The sequence below is a fragment of the Motacilla alba genome, chromosome 1, assembly GCF_015832195.1.
Source record: "Motacilla alba alba isolate MOTALB_02 chromosome 1, Motacilla_alba_V1.0_pri, whole genome shotgun sequence".
Lineage (NCBI taxonomy): Eukaryota > Metazoa > Chordata > Aves > Passeriformes > Motacillidae > Motacilla > Motacilla alba.
This window is the reverse complement of record NC_052016.1, coordinates 110,292,159-110,310,889: the sequence shown is the minus strand read 5'-3', so window position 1 is coordinate 110,310,889 and position 18,731 is coordinate 110,292,159. Positions and strand designations below refer to the sequence as shown.

The following is an 18,731-nucleotide window of genomic DNA, read 5'->3' as shown; positions in this document are numbered from 1 at the left end:
TTTAAATGAGAAGGTCCTCCTAAGTAATTCTTCACCTATTTGCAACCACAAAACTCTCTTTTTGGTGTCAATTAACACTAGCACATTCCCCTTAAAAAGAATTCTGAAACTTGCTAAAGGCAAGCTATACAACCGTGACCATTCAGAAATGAAAGAATGAGGTAAGAAAGGAAGAGAAGCACAACTCAGGAGAAGTAACCTTATCCCCACACATGACATTACTTTATTCTTATGTATTAAGCTGTTTTCAGAGCCTTGGTTGAATGCAGTGATAATGCCAGGAGGCCGTCACTGAGGAAACAAGTCCACATTGAAATTGTGAACATTATCCTACTTTTCTACTTTCGTTTTTCCAGTTCACACTAGATTAATTCCAAAGGCTCATCTTTACTTTGGTTGTGTCTGTGTTATTTTCTCCAAAGAGCAATATATTGTCAATGGCCACTTCACTCTGGTGTGACAAAAATGGATGGATCCATACAATGACCTCAGAATATGAAGATGTAAAGGAACCCCAGAAAGGTTAGGACAGATCCTATTGGAATTTAAATTACAAAATTTTCTGTCTCATGTTCAGTTCATGCCCTTCCAGATGCACAGACTGCCCACTCCTGTCTGTCCCTGAAGGTAATTCAGCAGCAGGCTCTGGACAGGGGACAGCAGTGGCAGTGACAGTGGTTCCCCCTCAGGTCTCCCTGCCTGCTTTTTCCAACACACACTGAACTCTCTATATTCCCTCTGCTTGTGGGAAACACACCCAGCCATCCAAAGGTACTGAGTTTATGGCACATGCTAAATCAGGCTTCCTGCACTCATGCCAGTCTGCATGCAGTCAGTTTAGTGCTTACAGGAAGGTCCATTGTGTCTGCACACAATTCTCAACATCTGGTCACTGGAATAGCTGAGTACTTAAACAGAGTAACATGGCTGGGCACCTCTGCTCTAAGCCATGCAGCAGAAGGCAGAGCAATCTCTTAACACTTTCTGAATTTCTGCAAAGTGACCATACATTTTGGCCACATTGCACTCTCGGTATAAAAAAGGTGACTAGGAACCCTGCCAGGTTAAAACTGTTGCAAGGCAATGTCAGTTCTTCCATTACTGCCACGCAAAGAGATTAAAAAGATGGTATTTGTAATCTCTCCTATCCTGTGAAATACATTCCATTCTAAAACCATACAATATATTGTCCAGCACCAGAAAAGCATAGAACAATTAAATATATCATTGGACTTCGATACTGCCAGAAACAGCACTTAAAATTTCACGTAGTAAATTAAGTCATAAGTCCTTGAAGAATCAAAAAAATACCTCCTCACTGACGATTCTTTGCTTCTACTATCACACAAAGCTTTTTGCCCTTCTTTCCTTTTCCACTGCTGCTTTGTATTGTATTAAAAGAAACAGAACTTGTCTCCTCTTGTCAATTATCTATGAGCTCTGCAAACTGTAAGGTCACCAGAGCCTACTGCACAGCTTACAGGAAACGAGTTCTTAACTCAGTTTTATATGCTTAGTACTATAATTTTATTCTTAGTACTATAATTCAGGGCTTTTCAAAATGATTATCCAATTCCCACTCCTGAGGATTTTTAACATAAACCCTTCCACATGTTTGCCTTCATTTTCCCTTTTTCTATACCCACTCTCCCATTTTTAAAGCTGGTAAAAAACCAGCACATTTTCACGTAGATGATTATCAGGAGTTGGGTTATTCTTGCACAGGAATATTTTAGCATCCCATACCCCATTAAGAAGCTGCTTTAGATCGGTACACAGTTCCCAAACAAAGACGTGAGGAGGGAACACTCACCACAACTTGCAGCATTCGATCATTCTGGGCTTTTGGAGCCTCGGTGAGCATCTGGGTCAGTGTTTGCAGCAGGGTCTTTCCAAGAAGAATCACAGAGCCAAACATGGCAACTATTCCAAACACCATTCCTACGCTGAACCTACACAGAGAAGCAAATAGTTCAGCAATGCACAGTCCCAAGAGAAAAAAGGGTATCATCTCTGGCTATGTAACTCTCTGCTTTACAGCACAAGTCATTGCACAAAACACAGGGCAAAACTTACCTGATGCTACCACAATTCATCAACAATGCAGCAGAAAACTAACAACAGGAAACTAACAACAATAATATAGACTAATAACACTAATAACTTTTACTGTCCTTGTTTAATAAATGTTTTACATCCAAACCATATCCCGATCAATTTTCAAATACTTTTATTCAGTTACCCAATAACTTGCCTGGAGCTATGAATAGATAAATTTATAAGAATATAGAAACTTAACTAACAATGTATAATTGGTCATGTTGCACCATAGCATCACATATTTAGAGACCAGGATCAAATTATGGGGCAGCTTATGCACTTATATATGTAAGTTTCTTCAGTACATTTTGCATCATTCTCACAAACAGTAAAATGGGCTAAAGAACAATAAATGAGACTGAACCTTTTTTAAAGAACAACTAAAAAGTACAACTGCAAGACCACATTAACACCAATTTCTTAAGCTACATTGTTCTTCTCACCAACTTTTCATTAAAATCGATGTTGAAAATAATTTCAATTCATGTCACTCCACCTAGTGACAAATTTTTATTCAGTATTAATATTTTTCTTCTTATTTTATACTGTCCTATAGCTGGACAATGTGATAATTCTTTTTTTTAACTAAAAAAACTTCTGTGATGCAAAACCAGCACTTACACTTCATTACCAGCCCTTCTTCCTCTCATACCAGCTCAACTGTTCTCTTATCAGCCTTAATGAAGCTCACTGGGAATTAGTAGATTTATTTTAAGCAACATGTACTTGTAATGTTAATTAAAGAGACTAGTGGAAACATTATACTGTAATAAATTATACACATTAAAAATTGTAATTGATATAGAGCTATTTCAGACTGATTATTACAAAATCATTACATACTAGAGAAACCAATTTGAAGCAGACCTCTCTTTTATTACTATCTCACTGAGGGTAGCAATACAGGAAATGAAAAGAAATTCAAACCTTACTCATTTTGTATTTTCAGAGCAGATACAAAGTAATGCTAGGAAGTGCAATTGAACAATAGTTTTCTAAACCAGTACAGGAGCATCCATATTAGACCATGCTACTTATCTACCCATTCCCAGCACTGTACAACCTTTCCACGGAAAGGTGTAGGCAGATAGAAGGTAAGCAAGATGCTCCTGAGCAGGAATAATTGCTGAATGTCTGGAAAATGATTAACTACAGGTACACATCTGTCTCTGAATACTTTGTAAACTCTACAATTTACTCTTTGTAAACTCTGTGATTGGGAGAGCTAAGTCTACAGCATTGGGAATGATCTAGGATCTGAGCAGCTGCTTTCAGACCTCCTTCTGTATGCATGTGATAGCTGTACTCTTCAGAACTATGCATACTTCACGCACAAAAATAGTTTCAGGATTTCTAGTTTTATAGAATCTCAATATGCAACCTGTATTACATTTATGTGTATTTTAGCAGAGGATAAATACTATACTGGCACAGTACAATTACAGCAACCACTCCAAGTGGTTTAATCATTAGCCTATGAAAATATCCGTGTCTACCCACTGCCCTTCTAAAGCCGAAAGGCACCAACGTGGTTCAATTGTTGACTCTGACAGTAGAAAAAGGAGGCAGAATTTTTACCATAAGTAGAGAAATCTGGGTTTCCATCTGCCCCAGCTGTAGAACTGGCGGTTGAAGAGCGCCGTTTGCCAGCGCAGGTGAAAGGGAGAGACGCTCAAGCCGTACGTCAGCAGCCAGTCCTCGTACGATGCCTTCAGGGAGTTGGAGGACTGCAAAACAACGGAAAACCAGTCTGACCAAAGCACTCGAGGAAGGTTTTGTAATGTGACCAAGCAGTAAATGTGATCTGTTTATATAAAAAAAAAGATACATAATTTCAAGTAGATGTCCTCCACCTTATTTACATTTGCACATATAGGTAGGTGTGACATGCAATGTGAAAAAGTTATGTCACTGTTTTGATGTCATTTCCAACAAATGTGGGTTTGTGAGAGAGATGGGGTATCCAGAGTTATCTGACAAACAAGGTCTTGCATCATCTTTCCTAGCGTTAAATCCCTTTCAGTAGTTCTACCTTCTGGTTAGAAGGCTAGAGACTGTTGAGGATAGTCTTTCAACATGCAATTATATTCCAAAAAACATTTTAAAAACCACTATAATGAAAAATGCTTCTTTTGTCTCTAGCTGAAAAAAAAACTTTCTAATACAGATGAGATATGGCTCAGTGTGGTTGTGATATTTTATGAAAATCCCTTTGCTAGGATTTTCTTCTCCTGAGAAGCTGAAGGGCCTCAGCTTCAAGTGTAAACAATTTGTGATCTGCTGCTGTGGAATGCAGCAGGTGCTTCCTCGATTGGTCAGTGTGGGATGTTTCTGCTTGGTGGCCAATCCAGGAGGCAGCAGCTCTCAGACTCTCTGGGAGTCACAGAACTTTGTCATTCATTCCTTGCTATTCCTGTCTCGCCTTCTGATGAATCTTTCTCTCTGTTCCTTGTAGTATTGTTATAATGTGTTTTTTTTAATGTAATCTATATCATAATATAATAAACCAGCCTTCTGAAATGGAGTCAAGATCTCCCCTTCACCAAGTCCTGACTGCCCTGAAGACCCACAGTACTAAATGGTGACCCCAGATGTGGCAATAAATGGTGACCCCAGACGTAGCAATAGCTCAGTATTGCAGATACCTGCTGGTAAGGATAAAAACAAGGTCTATTTTTCAAACACAAATACTATGCCTACAGAGAGTCTGGAATATCTGATCAGGCTAACAAAAACCACAAGGAATTTAAAATTATCAACCTGTATTGCAATAGCAGTTTCATTATGGTAACTTCTAAGCATTTCAAGACACTTCCAGCAGTTCCAAAGATTTCCCTTGATGAGAAATGTGACTTATAAATGTGACCTATGAATACTTATCCACAGCATTATCTTGAATTACAGACCAATAGACATGGTTTCTGCAATTGCTAACTTTATGGTGCCTGCATTCTCAATAGGCTTCAGTCACCTGCTTCGTGGAAGCTTGTGTCAGAAACTCAGATGAAGGAATGCTTTCCTTGGAGGAACTCAGAGCTCTGGAAAGGCACAGATGAGCTTGAACCCTCTGACATTGGGCAGTTCCCAAGGCAGGAGTGTCTGACACAATCCAGACAAGTCTTTGGAGCTGTCTGAACTGGAGCATTGTTGCCAAGGATCCTCACAAGCAGCAGCACCTACTGAAGACATCCAAAATGTGTATTTTACAACAGGCTCCCTTCTCCTCCCCAGTGAGGAACTCCACAAGTTTCTGGCTCTCATCTGCGGTCCTTTGAACAAATTTAGAACTTGACAATTCCCTGCATTCCTCCTGCCCTGCACCACAGTGGTGGTGGGGCTTGAGGATCTCATACTGCACAATTTTATTTACAGCTTTTCTCATTTCATCAAATTAATTAAATCTTGAACACGAAAAGTTTATTTCAAATAACAAATATCCTCAGCTGTGAGACCCATTTACTTAAGTCATTGTTCACGTATCACCTATTACACCATTTATCCTTTCTGCCTATATATTTCTGTATCATTTCCTTCTTCTTCACCCTACTGATTTCAGCCACATTTTTTGTTCTGTCAGCTGAGGGCACCAACAGAAGTTTTCACTGTAATGCACTCCCATCAACACCATTCATTCCCTATGGCACCATTAAGTTTAGTGCCCACAATCATATCAGGTTTTGCTAATTTTAACAGAAGAGATCAACAAAGATGATTACACTTGTGCACAATTAGTGACACATAAGCCAAGGAAACAAAGAAAAAGACCTCACATAATCTACCAGATAATTAAGAACAAAAATGCATATATCATGAAGAACCCCTGATATGAGAAACTGTATTTTCTGAATTAAAAAAAAATCCTATTGTTTCACACAATAAAAAAAACCCCTCAAAACAACCCTAATACAGTATTTTAATAAAGTTAATCAGATACATTGATTTGACACTTGAAAATATGTTCCTTCTATCTCATGCAAACCCCACTTTTTCCCCTAGAATTGCCACAAATTCATCCCTTCGAATTCATTCCAACAACATCACAGCCCCACTGTCCTAGCAAGACATAATCAAGTACGTAGGTTTCCATGAGGAATATGGAATCACTGACCATACAGCTGTCAAATGAGGAAAAGAACGGTACCAAAGATTTTTCCTTTTGTATTTTCCTCACAAGTTGTGTAAACATTATTCACGATCACTACATGACTGCAAACCTTTGCAAAATATATTAAAAAGCCCTTTGCAAAGTTTGCTCCTTCTGTCCTGGTCCCAGTGGGATCACCACATTAAACACACACCCTCACGCCCTGGTGTGCTTCATTTCAAGCTGCTTCCACACAGGCCTTGGCTCAGCTTCTTTGAGATCTTTGGTGGATTAGTTTTACTATAAAAGCAGCACCTATTTATTTATGCAGCCTTTAAAATGCTGGACACCTGCTAAACACTCCAGGAGCTCCACAGGTACCTGCCAGCAAGCAGGAGTCCTTAACACACTTCTTTGCCAGCAGAGTCTGTTCAAGAGCTCTGAATCAGTTCAGCTTCCTGACCTTAAAAGCTGAGAGCCAACCTTGCCTGAATGTGTCTAATGCATCCTTTACTCCTCACAGTAGAAGGAGGGACAACCTCCTCCACTTCACTCGTTCCTGATCCTTCAGGCAGAATGAAATGTGATGACTCAGGATGCTGGGGAGAAGGAATTTAGGGGTCTGAGTGATTCCCTCTTACAGAAGCCAAGCTTCAGTGAAAATGTTGGTGGCAGTGGTACAACATGGAGCAACAAGGGGGACTTAACATTCAAAATTCCAGCTTGATTTGGCATAGCTTTAGTTTCCTGACACAAATGTATCTTTTAATGCTAGCAATATTATAACATCTGGGCAAAAATACGTTTATACACAGTAATACTCCCTATACTGTAGTCTACGGGTCAGACTGCCAAAATAAAATATTTAAAATCTGAACAAAACCAGCAAGGGATCAAAATATTCAAGCAAAAAATATGGCACATTGAACAGGTTTACAGAATAAACATTAACTGCAAGTCACAGCACACATCCTTCTCTTGCCAGGATTACACATGGAAAAGTGCTCCCACATTATTTTTCACTCACGCTCTTGGTGTAAATAAAAAACATCCCCTTGGTGTAATTACACTGAAAGTGATTTGAGATTCAAACAGTCCAATTAAACAGTACAATGTTGCTGTGGTTGCTAGCAGCCTCGAGTTGTGACTGTGGTGGAGATTTACAGTACCAGCAGAAAAACAAGCAACCAGAGCTTCTTAAAGATTTGAATCTGGTTATTTAATCCAAATTCTATTTCAACTGTGGTACTCACAGTGAAACCGATGACTGAGATGTACAACAGGAGATCTAGCACTGAAACTCAACAGCTCCCACATAATTCCTGAGGATTAATAACCTTGCCCAACTTTTAGTTAAAAGGTCAGAATTAAAATTTAACTCCTGTACTCTCACACTTGCTATAGAATCCTGGGCATCCCCCCTTGTTTATCAGTATCAATCAGGCATCAGGCAGGCTCCAAAGTAGGGGATTTTTTTTTTCATCCCTTGCTTCTGCAAGAAATGCAGTGGCTCTGCTTATTTAGAGAATGATTTCATGGCCTAATGCAGAAAGAGATCTTCTGAATCTCAGAGATGCAAATGGTCTCAGCATCATGGCACAACAGGTCTGGCACCTGAGCTCAGTTCTTGCTCCAGAGCCCAAGAGTCTCCACCAGACACAAAGGAGAAGCAGCAGCCTCCTGGCTGACCTTCCTGGTGTGTCTCACTGCAGTCAGAGCACCTTCTTCTGGTACCTGGCTAATCTTCTCATGTGTTTCAAAACAACACCTTTTTAAAAAAAAAAAAATTAAATATTTGACACAGACTTGCTGTAAAAAATTTGAGAAGTCTTCAGGTAAATGACTGTATTTGTTATTGTCATTATGCACAGACTAATATTTTGCAATTATCAGCTTTCATCATTAACAGAGCTAATTTGCTCTCCAGCTAGCTGCAGGGGGAGACACTTTTCCAAGTTTTCTAAGCCCCTGAATTTTCTTGTATTTCTTCCTATATTTTACAGGAGTGACAAAATGCACATTTTGTTCTTTCGTATCGCTAAGCCTTATCTACCTTGGCAGAAACAGATGCAGCTCCTGGACTGTAAAATTAAGAATTACACATCAAACCTCTCATTTCATTTTCCCTCATATTTAACCAGCACGCAGCCTACTTTGTACGCATTCTTTGAAATTTTGGTCATGTCTTATAGATCATACCTCTGAATCTGTAAAAAAAACCCCAGAACAACACCACACCACTTAATGAAACTTGAGCAATGCACAGATGCATCCCAGATACAACAAATGATGTCTTGGTGTATTTTCTGTTCAAAACTTCCCTCCTATATCAGAAGGAAAAGGATGAGTCTCCTAATACTCTCTGAGGATCAAAGTTTATTTCTTAAAAAAAGTATTTGCATCGAGTTCTGTCTCAAGTTTCCTCCAATAAAACTGAAGACATTCAAAATAAATAAATATGCACTGCTTTTTACATTTTTTAAGAAAATCATCATTATAAGGCACATACTCTACACCGCCAACTTACAATGTCGTATTTTAGGTTCTGTTAATACAATAACAGTAACGAGCTCCAGACAGCACGGTTAAAATGCCCCGGAGCCGCTTAAGCCGTCTATTAAAGGCTGTTTCCCCCAACTTTTGGCGGCTCCGGTCCTCTAGCACGGACCGGCCGCTCTCCCGGGCGGCGCTCGGAGCCCAGCGGCGGGCGGGGGCGGAGCGGGGGCTGCCCGGGGGCTGCGGGGCCGGAGGGGCCCGGGATCGCCTCACGGCCCGCGGGGCGCAGCGGGCCCGGCCCGGGCGCGGCCGCTCCGCCAGCCCGGGCTCGGCGGCGGGGCCCTGGGCCGCCGCTGCCTCCTCCCGGCCCCGTCCGGCTCTGCGCCCTCGGCCCTCACCTTGAGCAGCGTGTCCGCCAGGTACACGGCGCACCAGCCGCCCAGCACGGTCACCACCACCGGCACCGGGATCATCGCGGGCCGCGCCGCGCCTCGGCGGGGCAGCCCCGGAACCCAACCTGCCCGGAACCTTTCTCCCAACGCCTCAGCCGCCCGGGCGGCCGCTTCCGGGCGACGCGTAGAGCGCGGGCAGGTGGCGGCATGACGTCACGGTCCGGGGCGAGGGGCGGCGCTGGGGCTGAGGGCGCTGAGGGCGGGCGGTTCCCCCTCCTTTGCTAAATTTACCTCACCTGCCTCCTCCAGTGGGTTTTTTGGAGAGGCTCCACTGGCAACGGTCAGAAGATTGAGCGGGAGGAATAAAAGTCGCTTCTGTGGTGGCAAGATCAAAGCACATTGTGGAAGCGCTTCAGTAGCGAGAGATTAACATGGTTCCCTTTAACTGCTGACGTTCTGTCAGAAATTAGCACAGACCTGTCGTTGCGCGACAGAATCATTCTGTGCGGCTGCCTGGGAGCGTGGCTTTTAAGCGGATGCCTCCTGGGCCCCGAGTTTCCTGGCCAGGCCGCGGTCAATGCTAATTCTGCCGCCGTGTGCCGGTGTTGGGTCTGGCTGACACGGAGCTCATTTTCCCTCGGCAGCCTCAAGGCTTTGCATCGGTACCTGCGAAGGTGCTGGTAACACACCGGGGTGTGGCACAGCATCAGCGCTGTCCTTGCGGCATTCTCCCGTCAGTGGGCAAGTGTGGGAACCCAGGACATCCCTGTGGGTGCCCTGGATGGCCAGAGCCGCTGCAGGGGGCTGAGACCCTGGCATGCAGCCAAAGACACACGTGGGGTTTTGATCTTAGCCCGTGGAGCAAATCACCAACTCTGTATGAAGAATTACAAACCACACACACAAGTTTAGGTATTGTAGTAGAAGTAGTCACAAAGTGAAAGGAAGGATTTTTGAGTGCTGCACAGGGGGGTTTAAGCCTTGTACGCAGGGGTCCAAGTTTTGTACATGGGGGTCAGGGGTTCTAAGATGGAGGGATTTGGGTGTGCCCTGTCCTCCTTCTTTCTCCTTCCTAGCCTCCATGTCTTTGGTGATGTTGGCACTCACAGATTGGTTTAGAGTAGAAAGTCACCATTCCATATAGATAGTAGGCATTGGGGAAAAAGTATAAACATGTAACACGTAATGTGTGATATAAAAGATGGCACCAGCCCCTGGGAGGGCAGTGTGCCTTTGTCTGAGCTGCTGAACGGGCCACAGCAGTTCAGGGAAAAGAATCTTTTAGATAACCAACAATAAACAACCTTGAGACCGGACAACAGAAGACTACTGAGTCTTTCTTTGAAGGCACAGGTTGGAGCAGAGACTTTTCCATCTTTTCGGGTCACCCCAATCCGAGGCACGAAACCCCACAGGCAAGATCCTGGGAGAGGATAGTACTGGGACAGCTGACCCAAATTAACCAAAGGGATGTTCCATACCATGTGGCATTAAATAAAAAACTAAGCAAAGGAGGAGGAGGCATTTGTTATTTACGGTGTTTGACTTCCACAGCAAGTGAGAGAAAACAGCTCTGGGCAGCCTCTCATCATTGACATTTGTCGGCGCAGAGCAGGAATTGATGCCAGTAGTGCATGCTGGCTTTCACTTGTTCTGTTTGCTCAATTCCTTTGTCTTTCATTTCAACTCAGGGATTATCTGCCCCTTACGTTCAGATTTTCCGTCATTCTAAACCGCCCCCCACTTTTTGATGGAAGCCGTCCATGTTGACTGATGCCTTTTGAGAAGGTTGGAAAGAACTTCATTTGGACATAAAAGCTGAAGAATTACAGGAAGTGTATCCAGCCCTGCATGCGACTGAATTTGAGTTTATGCACTGACATAGATGACTTTGGGATGTCCTCAGCATCTAAAAGGGCTTACAAACAGTAACAGCATATTGAGATCTGATAACGATTTTTTTCTGCACTGGTTCCCAGTCTAACAAATTTATGAAATCATTGAGAAATTATGCAAATATGGTTTATTCTACACCTTATTGGTTGAAAACTCAAGTTGAAACTCATAGACCAACATGAACTTAATATAAATATACAGACTATAAAACAGCGGTGGTCTTCAGAAGCAATGGAGTGGAATTGTATTCAAACAGTTGAGAACACAAGTACTTTTCCTAGTGTCATATCCTCACTGAAATAAAGCAAAATAAAATGGACATGTTCAAGTGAACCATTTGGTGACCAAGTTTTGTAACATCATTTTTTTTTCCTTCTACATTCAGTTAGTGTATCATAAAAATACAGGCTTGAATTTTATTACGTTTTTGTAAAAATTGGAAGTGCAACTAAAAAAGGAATGAAAATAAAATGCATAGTCTGTATTTTACTGCTGGAAAGTTTATCTCAAGAAAACAAACAAAAATAAGAATTTTCTAAAATGCAGAAGATGGATGTTCTGAGTGAACTGCCAGCCCCCGTGTTCTGACCTGGGTAACTTGAGCAGGTGTTTTGCCTATGGCAGAGAGGCAAAGTTTATCCTTGTTCCCATGGAGTTAAATTGTTGTGGACTGTGACGTGTCACACGGAGTGGTTGCATTTTAAAAGTAAAGGTATTCAGGGTTAAAGATTTCCACTTTAAAATGGTTCAGGAGGCAGCACAGATTCTGATGCACATTTTCCCCCTGCTTGGTTTTACTTGGAGCTGGTATTAAGCTGAAGCAGTGGCCAGAGCAGAGTGCCCTGCAGTCACCCTGTGAGTGCACAGTGTCCCCACGCTGTTCCAGAGCAGTTCAGCTGTCAGAGTGTCAGGAGTCACAGCTGAGGGGTGCATCAGGGGAGGGCATGGCTGCACCTCAACAGGGCAAGTATCAAAGAATGTTGGAAAAGGTTAAACATCAGTCGTCACACAAGAGTATCCAAGTGTGGTTGTGATATTTTATGAAAATCCCTTTGCTAGGATTTTCTTCTCCTGAGAAGCTGAAGGGCCTCAGCTTCAAGTGTAAACAATTTGTGATCTGCTGCTGTGGAATGCAGCAGGTGCTTCCTCGATTGCTCAGTGTGGGATGTTTCTGCTTGGTGGCCAATCCAGGAGGCAGCAGCTCTCGGACTCTCTGGGAGTCACAGAACTTTGTTATTCATTCCTTTCTATTCCTGTCTCGCCTTCTGATGGATCTTTCTCTCTGTTTTTTGTAGTATAGTTATAGTGTGGTCTTTTTTAATGTAATATATATCATAATATAATAAACCAGCCTTCTGAAATAGAGTCAAGATCTCTCCTTCCCTTCAGCAAGTCCAGACTGCCCTGAAGACCCGCGGTAATATCCAAGTTCATGCAAAAAGCTTAGACAGGAAAAAAATTCTCTCATAAACAATACTACCGATTAAATATAATTTATCATGTAAATACCAAGTAGAATCTGTTAATAATACAGTAATTAAGATATTATCGAGTTCAATTAGTGATTTCATATTATAGGCATCTTTTTCTAGACATGGTAAATATGTTTATCTTGATATTAATTAACAATATGTCTAATAATTAATCTCTTCGGCTTTTATCTATTACTGAAGTAAATATGTGATTATTCAGATATTACCATAGAAGGCATGTTGCATAATGAAAAGTAAAACTAGCCTGAAGAGCACTATCAAAAACTCTTAAGTTAGAGGGCTTTGCAGGGCTTCAGGGAAATTGTACCCAATTGCAGTTCATCACAAGCTCAGACCTAAAATCAGCTAAGATGTTGATTTTGTAGAGGAGAGGTTGTAAATTTTACCAGTTTGAAGATACTACAATCAGAACATGGATTGATTGGATAAGTGTTTGAGCCTCGGGGAAAGAAAATGGGGTTTTAGATATATTCTGAGTAGTCTTCATTTCTAGACTGTTGTGCATAGAGATGAGCTAAGGACAGGAAAGGACTGCTGGGATGAAATGTGATTCTGCAAGTGTTTATGTGCCACTGTAACTTCAAGTGAAGGGGTGCTTTCACAGAGTACAGGAATGTTTCCAGAATGAGCCTCCAAGCCTACCTGAGAATTTAAAGTACAGACTGGAATGCATGAAAGAAGAAATACGTGGGAAAAGATGAACTAGATGGTCCATTTAGCACTTCTGCAGGTTAGGAGATTGCTTCTGGAGGAAATAAAGAGATCAGAATGAAGAAGAAATCTGAGACACAGGAGGAGATATACAGAGACTGGTACATTACAGAGACGTGTGTAGCATTGGTTGTGAAAGTATGAAGGAAAAATAGTTTTCATTACCTTACTAATATTACTGTATAAAAAAATCTCAAGATAGGGAGAAACTCAGGTAGTGGGAGTTATGGAGATAGGTTATATGTGTGATATTTTAAACTGAAATCCAAACAAGAAAATAAAAAATACCCTTTCATCTTTGCTCTGTTTAAAACAGATAATGGCAGAATGTTACACTATTTTACTGGTTTGGGTGATTTTTATTTTCCAATTACAGTATAAAACAGTCTTGCTTTATTTAAATAGAAATGAGGTCAAAATACTCTGTTAAGGTTCAGGATTTGTTTGCAGTATTTAACCTGGTTACCAAAAATACTTGCTGGAAAGGTGGGATTTTGATTCTTAAAACAAATGAAATTTGTTCTTAAGTCACTATTCACATGAAAACATAGGTAAAGCACAAGTGTTCCTAGAAATACCTCTTTACTAGATTATTATGCAAAAAACAATAGTTGTACATGCTTTTTCACCAGTTGTCTCACAGTGTTGACCTATGGCAAAACAAATGATAGGTTTTTCTTATTTGCTGTCAGTTTGCAGCATTTACCCCTCGGTGTTAGGCAAATCTCAGCTGGAATTACATCTAAGAGAGGGTCCTCCAAAGCTGTTGCATTCCAAGGAGAAATAAGTATCAAAGAAAAGCAAAGGAAATGGAGAAACTTGAGAGATGTGGCGTGAACATTATTCTAGAATAAAGTTCCATAAAATATTTGTTTCAGGCTTATGCTACTCATTTTTAGATTATTGTCTTGCTTGCATCCTCTGTAATAATTTAGAAGCTATGTATGAGGAAAATTTGCTGGAGAACAGCTATTCAGCATTAGCTCTTATGTTGGGAGCCCTTTACAGCTTTAAAAGTCTATCCATGAAAGTGAGTTTACCTAAATTACAGAAAATAAAGGGCTTAGTCAGTGAAGGAGGAGACCATGAAAGGGTATCATATCAAAAAATTGTTTCAAGGTTTGAGGGATTTTTTTTGCTTTAAATTACCTGTGAAGTCCCTATGGACACAATCCCCTATTCTATTGCAAAATGCAAAATAAATTGAATAGTTTCAGTCTAACAGGTATTGTTTCATGCCTACTGTAACCTGAAATAAATGCACATGATAGCATTAGACCTGTCAGCTTTGAACCTCAAAACCTGTAGGGAAGCCTTAAATCCTAGGGAAGGGAAAGGGAAAGGGAAAGTGCCCTTAGCATAAGCAAGTCAAAGTGAGGTAACAGTTTGAGACAAAGTAGTGTGTAGTTCATCATTTCATATGCTGTTAAAGCCTGAAACATTTCTCTTTATAGAAGCATAGATTGGGTTGGGTTGGGAGAGGCCTTAGAACCATCGAGTTCCAATCCCCCACCATGGGCAGGCACACCTCCCCCTACACCAGGTTGCTCAGGGCCCCATCCAGTCTGGATTAATCTGTGCATATGTGACACTTGGCTGTTCTGAACAACAGGAATGTCTTGCACAGGATGAAGCAGTGAGGATATTCCCAGAACTGTTCACTTGGACTGCCCAGATGGCTGAAGCAGCTCCTGAATTGCTTCATCATGCAGCACAGCACTCAGTTAAACCACACTGGCTTTGTTCTACCTCAAGGACAGAGAGGAGCAGCTTTGTGCTTACATAGCACTGCACACAGTGGATAAACTAATTTTAACTGGTGTCCCAGTACTACAAATCCACTCTGCCCCTTGTCAGCCAGAGCACCTGTGAGCTATCCGTGACAAAACTGGGTTTACCTTACACAGACCACTTTGTGTTAGGAGCCTAAGCTAAGAGCATTTCCTTTCTTACTAACAAAGATAAATAGTTTGAGAGTTGGCTGCAATAAAATAGGGAACATCTTCATGGATACTCTAGTCAGAGCATAGTCAGTACCTCACCAGTAGCTGGTGGGCGCAGGAAACAGAGCAGCCTGCAGTTCTTGAAAGTAATTTCCAAGACTAATGATTTTCAAGCATCACATTTAGCTCCAGATCTTGAGAACTGAGCTGTACTTTAAAGAGCTGTGTTGTGCAGCCAGAGGAGATGGAGTGAAACAGCTTAATGTAGGGGTTTTTTTTCCAGGCTTTTTTTTTAATCCTTGTATAGAAGATACTGCCTGTCCACAACTCTAATTCATATGGGTGTAAAGTAAGAGGTGAAGATTTTAAAAACTACTTTGTATAATTTCCTAAGAGAAACACTTTTTGATCCTGGAGATTTGATGTTGTATTTGAAAACATCATTGCCCAGTGGAGCGGCTGGAGGACTTGTCTTTCTGTGCCAACACTGAATTCTTTCGGCAATTTCTCTCTGAACATTGAAATATTTGTATGGCAGGAGGCCACAGAAAATTGTAAAATGTTTCTGTAGCAGATTTGATTCAATAAAAATAAGGTTAAATAGAGATCATGTTTGACTACTTCACAGATAGGTATGACTAGTAGATGTATTAATATCTTCACCATGGAAAGCATTCATTCTTAATGGCTCTAGTTTTTCAGAACATTAGAGGTGTGACAAGGTAAGGATTTTTTCCTTATGACTCTTGAGAACTAAGTTTAGTGTCCTGATATTGGTTCAAACTTTAAAAATCTTCACACCCATGATTTAACTATCTTCATCTTTTATTTTCTGTCCAACAGGTACAAACCAAAGATAGCAACTGATAAATCACATATAATTCAGCAGGTTGGTGCAGCTGTACTTGAGTTTGGTAACTTTTTATCTAAAGGCATTAATTTATTTATACTGTCCTTGAAATTCTACTTCCTCCACTCCAGCCCGTTTCCTCACCTTACTTGTTTAGGGGGCATCTTTCTACCAGACGGATTTTTAATGTCTCAAACATGTATTTCTTTCCTCTCAATATGCCATTCAGATGAGAAATCAGCAGAATTTAGTCATTGTTCTCTTTGTTAGACTTCCAATGATTGTGCTCACAGAGGGACCATAGCTGCAATTTTTGGTCATGCTTTGTCACAACGGATAAATAAATTACTTTCTGTGGTGCTGAGTCCCCAAGTCCTCTGGTATATCTGTATCTAGTTCTCATATATATCTCTGGGCTGAGTCAACAGCAAAATTCCCTGCTGCTGTCAGGTAAGGTCTTAATCGGACAAGATCTGATAGTGCACAGCTGATAAGATCACCTGATGAGGATGGGCATCATCAAATATGTGTGTGATGGGATTGAAAAAGATAGTAGATGGTTACTTGAATTATCCTGATTTGTGAAAACAATTAGTAGTCTCTCTGTTGAAAGTTTCAACAGTGATTTTGTTAGTTCCTGTTTTGTCAAAATTGCTTGCTGAGAACAGTATCTGATGGTACAGTGTCATGTTTTTTGTTTATTTTCCAAATAATTCTGAATCATTACAGTAGACAGGATGTTTACAAAAATCAGCATGTAATTTAAATTTCATATTCAAAAGCTGACATTAGCCTTGCTCTTTCTTATGCTACCAGCTTTGCCAGATACACTGGTTAAAATTTACCAGGAAAAAAGTGGAAAAAAAATTGTTGCTTGTACATCATCTTCGTGATCATCATCATCATCATCATCATCTTTCAGTTAGTGAAAACATTTGGATAACTAGAAATTTTACACAATACCAAGCAACAGAGAATATGGCTTTTGGGTAATAGTGGTCAAAGCTATGACGTTCTTGAATTTGTGTGGGTTGTATTCATAAGTCAGTTTTCAGAACTTAATACAAATTAGTAGATGATGCCAACAACACTATTAATGACGCTGTAACTATTAATGATGCTGTAACTCTGAAATTCAGAACAAGGTCACTGTGAGCCTTTAATGAGACCATCTCCTTAATTCAAGACTAATTATTTCTCTATGGAACAATCTGTGATAATAATTATAATGCTTTTCTGTGGAAAAGAAAGAGAGTGTGCAGGAGTTGAATTAATATTTAGTAGCCCAGAAACGCCGCAGAAACAAAATCAGCTAATTTAGATATGCTTTGTATTGATTTCCTGCCTACTAGATAACAGCAAACATTTTTGCATGCTATTTTATGTCATTCATCATTTAAATAACTTGATGTTATTGTTGTTGGCATAACTATACAAGCAGAAACTCAAGAGCATGTGCTTGATTTTTTCTTGATATTAAGAAATAGAGATTGGGCAAAATGGGAAGACATATACAACCAATAGATGATGCTTCCTCAAACAATATTTTTTCTGACAAAATCACTGAGGTTTGATACTCTTTCTGCAATCTGTGATTCAAAGTTGCTTTCTGTTAAAAATCAAGCCTAGGAATTGTTTGTGATGCCTGTTAAAATGATAGCTCCACGTATTTTAAATTTCTGTCGTTCTGTCTGACTGCATGTGGCTGGGTTCCATAGCTAAAAGTCTCTGCCTTTCATCATGTCTTTGTGCCAAGTCATTTTTACATGGATGCACCTTTACTAAGGGGAGAGAGCCCAAAAATACAAACAAAACTTGAGTGAGTTACAAAATGGATGGTGAGTCTGGATTTTTTTTCAGGATCCTCTGCATAAATCCTCTGGGCAATCTGTCTCATAGCAGGTTTCTTATTTTTACATCTTGACCAGTAATTTCGGTGTGTTGACTGAGGAGAATAGTTATACTAGTTACACTGCAACTTTAGTTTGCATATTCTTCATTAAAAAATCCAAATGAACATAAAGATAGGAATTAATTAGCCAAAAAGGCAATATCATGGGCCCAGTATTCTTCCCTGATAATAAACTGTAAATTATGGAGCTAAGATTAAGACAGAGAAGCAAAGTTTTGCATTTCTAAAGGTCTATAATATGTTGCTACTACATGGTAATTTGAAGCAAAACTCCAGAAATGTATTTTTTAACTTTTTACTTTGAAGAAGTCTAATTTCAAGTGAGCTGAGGTTGTGACTTCTTATGTGTGGACTTGCATTTTCAACTCTGTTACACTGTTTGCATTACACTAAAACATTGTGGACTACAATCGAAAAGTAAGTTCTTCTGGCATGCTCAGGAAGTTTTATCTATGCTCATGAGGTTTCTCAAAAAGCAAAACATTTACGTAAATGTATTAAGTAGTGACAGCTTTAAAAAACAGTTCTGACAGTATGCAGTGAAATATCTCAGTGGAGAAGTAAGACACATGCACATTTCTGTTAACCATCAACTTCACTTTCAAAACTAGTAAGTTGTGCCAGGAAGCATATTAATTAGACAAGCTTCTAGCAATGCCACAGAAGTCTATTTTTAACTGTATTGGGATTTTACACTTCAAATAAATGCATTTCTACTGTATCTTTTGGATCTCTATACACAAGACATAATAATTTTATGCCATGTGTGTCAATGTACAGGGCCCTAACTTGCCAGACACTGAATCCATCATCTGAAATGCACATATGCCTCCTTATTTACTTACTAGTTCATC

The 18,731-nt window shown here is 40.3% G+C and overlaps 1 protein-coding gene across 3 annotated transcripts in view; it reads right to left on the bottom strand.

Moving 5' to 3' along the window:
- Positions 1–9,274, bottom strand: part of MBTPS2 (membrane bound transcription factor peptidase, site 2) — a 37,219-nt gene extending 27,945 nt beyond the window's left edge. The window contains exons 1-4 of one of the 3 annotated variants that reach the window (XM_038137583.1): positions 9,079–9,215; positions 5,072–5,279; positions 3,679–3,827; positions 1,814–1,952 (exon numbers count right to left, since the gene is read on the bottom strand). In XM_038137583.1, coding sequence (XP_037993511.1) covers positions 1,814–1,952; positions 3,679–3,827; positions 5,072–5,245 — 462 coding nt within the window. In that variant the 5' untranslated portion in view covers positions 5,246–5,279; positions 9,079–9,215. Of the gene's footprint in view, positions 1–1,813; positions 1,953–3,678; positions 3,828–5,071; positions 5,280–9,078 lie in introns of all 3 variants that reach the window. The other 2 variants (XM_038137593.1, XM_038137603.1) reach the window with 2 other exon arrangements.
- Between the last annotated feature and the right edge of the window lie 9,457 nt (positions 9,275–18,731).